Below are 8,029 nucleotides of genomic sequence, written 5' to 3'. Positions count from 1 at the left end.
AAGCGGAGCGCGCGCCTTGAAATCTTCCGGCAATCACAAGGGGCGGGGGACTAAGAACTGCTTAACTTTGGCTGGATCGTGAGTGACCTAGATTATTTGCTTCTTCTGTCAGCGCCAACTAACTCTGGCGATGACCGCAGTGTTTTTTCTCTCTCTTTTTTCTTTTTTTTTTTAAAAGGTTAAAAACAGTCGCTCAGGCAGAACAAAGTCGACTAAATCAATTCTTTATTGATTTAGATTTCCAGCAAAGTGCTTTCTATACCTTTTGGATCAATGTTTCCTGCGCACTTTATACACAAATTATAAAGTTAAAATTTGTATAACATCCAGAAATATACATAGTTGACTGATGTTACAAAAAAGCTTGTCTCTTTCTCCCTCGTTTTTTTTTAAGCGCATTTCCGGTAAGACAGCCCCCTCGGTTTTCCATTTTTAAACTCCCTCCTCCCAGTTCCTCGTCCTTTTTTAAAAACAGCAACGCTGAAGTGCGTAAAAGCGCGGCGTCCCGAGGGCGGAGAGCGCCTCATTTCTTCGACGGCGCCTGGAAGGGACGCCGCGCCCCGTTTCACCCTGAGAGTCTGCGGGGCAGAGGCATCTTGGACAAGGGGCGGTGGAGGAGGAGAAAGGGGACCCGGGCAAAGACGGGGCAGCGCGCATTATTTACATGGAGAGACCGAGGCGGCCTCCTTGGGCCTCTGCTCAGTTTGTCCCGCAGCTCAGAGCAACGCGACGGCTGCCCGCAGGCGAGAATCGTCCGTGGACCAGGCGCCAGGGCACCTATCCTTTTCTCTCCGTCGGGTGGACGCGGGGACCGTAGGCCGGGGAGTGAGGCTGCCTCGGCCCGGCCCCGCGCAAGTCTCCTGCTCCGCAAGGGCTGGTGGCAGCAGCGGGGGCCCCGTCGGTCCCTCAGAGGTGCGGCGTGTAGAAGGCGGGCGCGCCGTAGGTTTGCGAGCCCAGCACGAAGGGCGAGAGGACGGCGGGGCTGGGCAGGAAGGGCAGCTGGGCTGCGCACACCAGCCCGCCGGCCGGGTGGCTGCCGTAGGCGCCCGGCGGGCCGTGCATGGCCAGGCCGTGGCCCCCCATGGGGGGCGAATGGCTGAGGGGGCTGAGTGCGCCGGGCAGGCCTCCGCCGCCGCCCCCCACGCCGCCGCCGCCGCCCGTCGGGGCGCTGGTGTCTGCGCCGGGGTTCTGCTTCTTCCACTTGGTGCGCCGGTTCTGGAACCAGATCTTGACCTGCGTCTCGGTGAGGCTGAGGGACAGGGCCAAGTTGAGTCGCTCGCACACCGACAGGTACCGCGTAGCCTTGAACTTATTCTCCAGAGCCACCAACTGCTCGTACGTGAACGCTGTCCGCGCCCTGCGGGGCTTTCCGGACTTGGAATCCGAGCCCGGGCGCTTGCGCTTGGCTTTCCCCGACGGCGCGGACGCCGCCGCCGCTGCTTGCTGGCCCTGCGCCTGGGCCTGAGGCTGCGGCGGCTGCCCTCCGGAGGCGCCTCCGGGCTGCTGGGGCGGCGGGGGCGGCGGGTGAGCCCCGAGGTCGTCCGCTGCGAGGCTGCCGCCGCCTCCCGCCTCGAGGGCGCCCCCCTCGCTGTGGCTGCTGCTCTCCTCGCTGCACAGCTCCTCTTCCTCCTCGTCCTCTTCCTCCTCGTCCTCCTCCTCGTCGGGGGCTTCGCTGCCCGCGCAGGGGCTCCTCCGCTTGCTCGGATCCAGCTCGGCCTCCTCGCTCCGGTACAGCTCGCCGGTCTCTGCACATACAAGCGAAAGAGAGTGAGCCGGGCGGGCTCCTGCGGCCGTCCTCTCCCCTACCCCTCCACGCACAAAGCACACATACAGACCGGCTGGGCCCGGAGTGGCCGGCGCAGAGCCGGGCCGGGTCTTCGCCCCCAGGACAGCAGTGCCAGGCGCAGCCCGTCAAAAACGGGAAAGGAGGAGACATTCCTTTGCCAGCCATTCCGCCTTGGGCACATTTCGCCACCCGCACAACCGAAGTCTCTCGGCTCTTAGTTTGCTCACCCTATCCCTCCCCACATAAGGTCCTCAGACTACAGTTCTGCAAACATACGTGGATCTGCGGTTCTGCCCTAGTAGGGGTCAGAAATGTGTCGTTCAAAAGCGAGGCGCGTCTACTTAGCCACTTTCCCATTATTCGTGATCCTGATGGTGGGCATTGGTGTCCGCACCGGGGAGGGGGCCGTCTCTCTTTCCCCCGCCTTAATACTCCAGATTCCCACTTTTCATTTAAAAGAGAAAGTTTCTAGTAGCCATTCTCATTTGTTTCGTGAGAAACTTGCCTCCCTGCCCGCCCTGCTCTCGGCGCTTTAAGAATTAAGTTGTATCAGGGACCGAGATTTAGAAAAGCAGAGCTAGCCAATGAAACAAACAGAAGGCGAGACTCTTGCCTGGTCTTTTATAAAACCTTTTCTGCTGGTCTTCGCTGGTAGGGGAAAAAAACAAGATTGCAGGAAAACAATTCGGGGGTCTGGAGTTTTGGTTTAGCTTTGATTGGGGTAGTATTGTTTACCGATAAATTTATTCATAATAAAAGCGTGTCAGCCAAGGTAACAGCCAAGACGGGAGCTCATAATATTTCTAACTTGGGTCTTATTTCATACCCAAAAAATTGTGATTTTCATCATTCTGTTAATACCAATGCGCATAAAATCCTCCATGTTTCTGCCATATTGCAGGGGACAGGAGGGTGCCTAAGAAATTGAGGGATCTCGCCAGCGCTGCAAAGTAACCTAGTGTCGTTATACCCATTTTGCTGAAGTACTTTAGGACAGCCCTAAAGCATAGCCCAGTGTTGTTAACCTGGTATTTGGGTCGTGTGCTTTTGTTGTGTTTTGTTTTAAAGATAAATGCAGTGGGCTGTGAAGTTGATTGTCAGAGCAATGCAATTAATAAAGGCTGGGAGGAAGTAAATGGAGTCAGGGAAATTATTCCGGTGGTCAGTGGTGAAAACGGACAGAGATTGGTCTGGACGCCATGTCCACCTGTAGGTGGGCAGCAGACCTGGAGAACCAGCTTCTCAGAGACCAGGTCTGTCCAGGCGTCACCGCTGAAGACCTGCTCTCTGATGCAAGTTAGCTTTGTCTATTTATTTTTAGTTTTTACTTCCTTCGCCTCCATCAGAAAAATCACTGTGAATGCCCCCTTTACGCAAAGCAAGGAATGCTCGGTTGGTTGGTTGTAAGTCACTTTGGGTTACCTTGGGCAAGATAAAACTACTTCAAAATTATTATTATTATTATTATTATTAGTCCCACCCTCTGCACGCCTTACTCCCACTCCTTGTCCTCAACTCGCGGCCTTGAAAGTTCGGGGAGTGGCAGGTGAAGAAGAAGCAGAAGCGGGGCCCGGGTGTGAGGTCAGCTCGTCCAAGCCATCGGAGGGGCAACCGGGGAGGCCCGCTGGCCGGGGGCTCTGTTTGGAAAGGCGAAACCTGAGCGCGGCAGAGGCCTTGGGACGCGGCCTGAAGGTGGGTGGCGTCGCCTTTGAGCCCCGGGACCTATTTGTTGAATGCTCTGCCGCTGCAATTTAGGATAATGCTGGCGGGGAGAGGGAGGGGGCTGGCGGGGGGGGGGCGACACCAGGAGCTTCCTCCTTCGCGGCAGGAAGGAGGGTCTCATTGCTTTGGGGGTCTCATCGCGCGCGTCCAGAGCCATCCAGGGGGCCCGGGAGCGGGGGCCTGCGGGTAGCGCTGGGAAGCGCCCAGAGGACCCCAGAAGGGGAGCCCAGGCCCAGGGGGAGGTTTCACTCCCCTGCTTTGAACCGCCAAACCACAAAACTCCGGGTCCCCCTTAAGTACCCAAAGCGCGCGTTCCCTGGCATGGCTTGGAGATGGGACGCCTGGGGCGACTTCCTAGGCTGCTGGCATCCTGCACTACAGTATAGACTTCAGGTCCTGTTCCCCTCAGCCCAGAAGATTATCAGTCAACGGAAAGGAGACGTTGTTTTGGCTTCCTAAAAGTACAGTACTGCCAGGAACGCGCGGATTCAACTTGGGGGACAAAACTCCAACTAATTTTTTTTTATTTTAAAAAAAGCTTAATGATTAAAAAAATAATAAGCACGATCTCATTGGTCAAAGGATCGGTGCCCTTCGCTTGCTGCCTTGCAGCCTGCGCAAATCGAAGCCGGAGAAGCCGGGAGCGGACCGCGGGGGAAGCTCGGAGAAACGCTTCTCTCCAGCCAGCTGAGCTGGGCGAGTGGCCGGCACTCCGTCCCGCAACACCCAGATTTCGTGAAAATAATGGCCCCCTCATTCCCTACTGCAAAGGACTTGTTGAAGGCAGGCAGAACACAGGCAGTTTATGGCCTGATTTTTAAAAAGCTGGTTGTTGTTCTTTATTTTTATTTTTTTTAAAAAAAGGTCAGAAAGTGCCCTTGATCCGAATGGAGCCGGAGAAGCAAGCAGTACGTCGCTCACTTCCCATCAAAGCTTTGTCTGTCCGTTATTTGCTTATTCCTTTTTTTTTGTTTTTTTGTTTTTTTGGTTATCCCCTGGAAGAAGGATTTAATTGGACCAAATACTTGTATCGATTGCTAGAGCAGATCCAAACTTAATTAAACCAATTCTGTGTAATGTACAAAGCAGTTAGCGGTCACTTAATTTGTTTGGGGTTATATATTAATCGCCAATTAATGGGACTCGGGCGAGAGTCGGGCTCTTGCTGGTGCCCCCAGACATCCCCAGTGTTTTGCTTTCGCCGACGAGGCAAATGAGCGAAGAAGAAAATCTCACTTTTCGAAAGCGAGCAGCTCCCGGGTGGCAAAACGTGGCCTGGGTTTGTTTGTTTGGTTTTAAAAGCCTTAAATCGCCAAGACCCCCCAAACTTCTCAGGGAAGTTCGCGCACTTAAATTATTGGAGGAAACATGAAATCCAGGATACAAGGCTTGGGCGTAAAATGTACAGATTTCCCTCCTGTGCAATATCGACCTCCTTTAAACCAGAACTAATTGTACAGCGGATCTCAAATTTGGCTCGGTGTAAACGAATTTATAGAGAAATTGTTTTAATCCTCGCCGGACAAAAGAAACCGCAACCTCATTTCTGAAGTGAAGAGTTGTCGGACAATCGAGCTCTCCAAAGCTTGGCTTGTCGCCTCCCCGGGGAAAGATGCAGAAACTCCGGCGCGCGTTCGGGAAATTTGAAGCTCAATGAAAGTTTAGGCAAACTGGTTTGGTTTTGCAAAGCCTTTGGACGTGCGCGGCATTTCTTGCGCGGGGGCAATTTCTTGCCACAAAACTGTATCCTTTCGGGGCGCTTCGGGAGGAGGCTTTCCGACTGCGCCCCAAAGTTTTGCCTAGAAGAAAAGTGCGAGCGCAGCAGTCTCGCCGATCGAGGTCCCCAAACTCCTCGAAGTCCCTCTCCTGCCCCACCACGCCCTTGGGATCTGGCCCCAGGAGTTGGGTACAGGCGGGCCCTGGCACTGAGAGTAGGACAGCTGGGCCTCCGCGCCTCCTGGCCAGGACTATTTGGGACATCCGCGGCCCCGAGCGACCCGAGGACCCCTTTGGGCTCCCTGGCCAAACAGCTGGAAGCCGGAGTATCCCGGAGTGCGGGGCCCAAGAGTAGATGCAGGCCTTGGCGGCTGGGTGCGAACCGCGGGGCATGGAGTTGCGCGCCTGCTGACTTTGCGCAGGCCTCCGGCGGCTCGCGCTTCCCGGGGATGTGGCCGGCTCTGCTGGCGGCAGAGACCAGCCCGGCTTCGGAGCGGAGCTTCTTCCAGCACCCCGACGCCCCCCGGTCCCACGCAGGGGTGTCCCAGCCAAGGAACCGGAGGGGAGCAAGGGCGAGGGAGGGGGCGTCGGGAGCCTAGCAGGGACGCGGGGAGGCAAAAGCAATCTGGCGCCCGGGTCGAACGCCCTTCCCGGTCGATAGGCAGCCCTAATAAGTGTAATAGGTTTTAATCGAGTAATTATCCGAATTTTGACCCTATAATTTAGATGTTAGGCGAGAGTTTGCAAGGTGCTTGAAAGAGATATGCACAATTCGATAATAGGATATCGACCCGCTCAGTCCTACACGCCACTCTGGGGCGATTTCCCCCATTATGCAGCCTCTTTACGCTGCTAAGCACATTTTACTTTAAATGTAATCGAAGGAATTTAATTGTTTTTCCAGAGATAACCAGCATTTTGTCACAATTAGTCTGATTTGTCCTTAAAAAAAGCTAAAGAGGGTGGGAAAGAGAGAAAATTGAATCTGTCGCCGGGAGCAAAAAGCCAGGTCTGTGCTTGTGTGTGTGTGTATTTTTTTTTTTTTTAAAAGAACATCCCTGGACCTTAAAGGCACATTTTACCCCGAAAAAGGTTAACCTGGGGGACCAGAACTCGCGCAGGAACCGCGGCGGTTGCGGTTCTGAAGCAATTGGAGGGCTCTGGCAGGCTTCCCGCTAACGCCAGCCGCTCTCCAGTGGCCCAGGCGGTTGTCGCGGCTGCCTCCCCCTCAAAACGGGACTTGGCTGCATGGTGCCATCTCTTGGGAACCTAGCCGGCCACCTGGAGTTGTAGGATGCTGCCTGGCTTGTCCGTTCCCTTCAGCCAAGAAAGCAGCGCGCAGAGTCTGCCCCTGGCCTTAAAGCTTAGGCGCGCATAAAGCAGGCATCTTGCAGCGCTGGAGGGCCGGCCCGGGCCCCTTCCTCTCCGGCAAGAGAGATTCTCCAGGCCGAGGAAGGAGGCTTCTTCCTCCTTTGCCAGGCTCCCTCTCCCTCTGCCTAGCATGGGAACCTGGAGGGCGAGTTCCCCACTTGGTGGCATTGCCTGGCACAAAACTTTGGGCGCGACTGACCGGGAAGAGTTCCGCCAAGCCCTCCCTTCTGCAGAGGGCCTCGGGGGCTTGCCCGCTCTCCTGAACGCCTCTGCTCCCCTTGGCTGGCCCGCGACAACAGAGGAGCGCCTCCTGCGCGGAGACAGAAGTGGCGGACGAGCCGGCCAATGCAGGCGACTAGACGGGACCCACCGGGGTCCTCCCTGGCTGCTGCTGCTGCGGGGTGGGGGGGGGTTGCCAGGAAGGGGGCGAGGGCGGCCCGTGGTACTTACTGCGCAGGTCGGCCGCGGACTTTCTCCTGGCTGCCTGGAAGTCGTCAGCCAGAGCCTTGGCATCCGCGCCCGCCTCGTCCAGTTTCTCCTCGTTCACCAGCGTGTATTCTCCGCCGGCCGCGGCTTTGTAGAGCACGGCGCAGTGCCTGCGGCTCTTGCTGTTGAATTTGTTGGGGTCCAGGATGTCCAGCACCGAGAAAGAGGTGGTTCTGTGCACCACGGGCAAGGCGCCGCCCGCCCCTTCGGGCCCGGCCGTGTTGTTGGCGTTCTCGCTGCCCTGCCTGTCCCTGCTGACGGGGCACGAGTAGACCGGCGGCAGGTCGCTGCTGGGCGTCAGGCGCTGCTCCGCCGGCCCGTCCATGCTGTCCCCCCTCGGCCAGCTGCACGACCCGGGCTCCCCCAAGAGGCACTCTGGAGGGCTCGCTGCCGCCGCCACCGCCGCCACCGCCGCCGCCGCCGCTGCAGCCGGAATAGAGACGTCACCCACCTGAGCCTTGTCTCGCCTCACGTTCATGACTCCTCACAGAGCAGCCCTCCCCCCTCCACCGCCCTCCCCCTCCGGATGACTTCCTTCTGCAAACTTCGCCTGGAAACACCCCCTCCGGAGGAGGAGGAGGAACTTGGCAGGGAAAGCGAGGCGCGGAGAGTGTGTGTGCGCGTCTGTGCGCTCCGCTCCAAAAGGTCCCTGCGCTGCTGCGGCTTCTGACCCCCGCCCCTCCTCTCTGGGGGGCAGCCTAGACATTTATCCCACCCTCCTTTCCAGCAGGAGGGGGGCGGCTTCGTTATGCATTCATATTTAGCACCCGGTGGTAATTGGCTGCAAATTAATCCCTTGCCCAGAACGGCCAGCAACCTTCGTCCCAGAGGAGCGCGCAGGAGGGTGGAGAGGGGGCGGCCGGGAGGGTGAAGGATAGCGGCGCTGCCGGAGATATACTTCGCTGTCAGCTCGGTTTCAGCGCCCTCCACTCATCTGGAAAGCATCTA

At 57.1% G+C, this 8,029-nt stretch overlaps 1 protein-coding gene across 1 annotated transcript; it reads right to left on the bottom strand.

Annotated features, from left to right (window-relative positions):
• Positions 1-372: 372 nt before the first annotated feature.
• On the bottom strand, positions 373-7,559 carry NKX1-1 (NK1 homeobox 1; the record flags this gene model as incomplete). Its single annotated transcript, XM_081911508.1, has 2 exons — positions 373-1,745; positions 7,046-7,559. The coding sequence occupies 2 exons, from the start codon at positions 7,557-7,559 to the stop codon at positions 907-909; spliced, it is 1,353 nt and encodes a 450-aa protein (XP_081767634.1). The 3' UTR covers positions 373-906.
• Between the last annotated feature and the right edge of the window lie 470 nt (positions 7,560-8,029).

This window comes from Podarcis melisellensis (assembly GCF_964234715.1).
Source record: "Podarcis melisellensis genome assembly, chromosome: 5".
Lineage (NCBI taxonomy): Eukaryota > Metazoa > Chordata > Lepidosauria > Squamata > Lacertidae > Podarcis > Podarcis melisellensis.
Note: the sequence above shows the minus strand (reverse complement) of the source record. Positions and strands in the feature narration are given on the sequence as shown.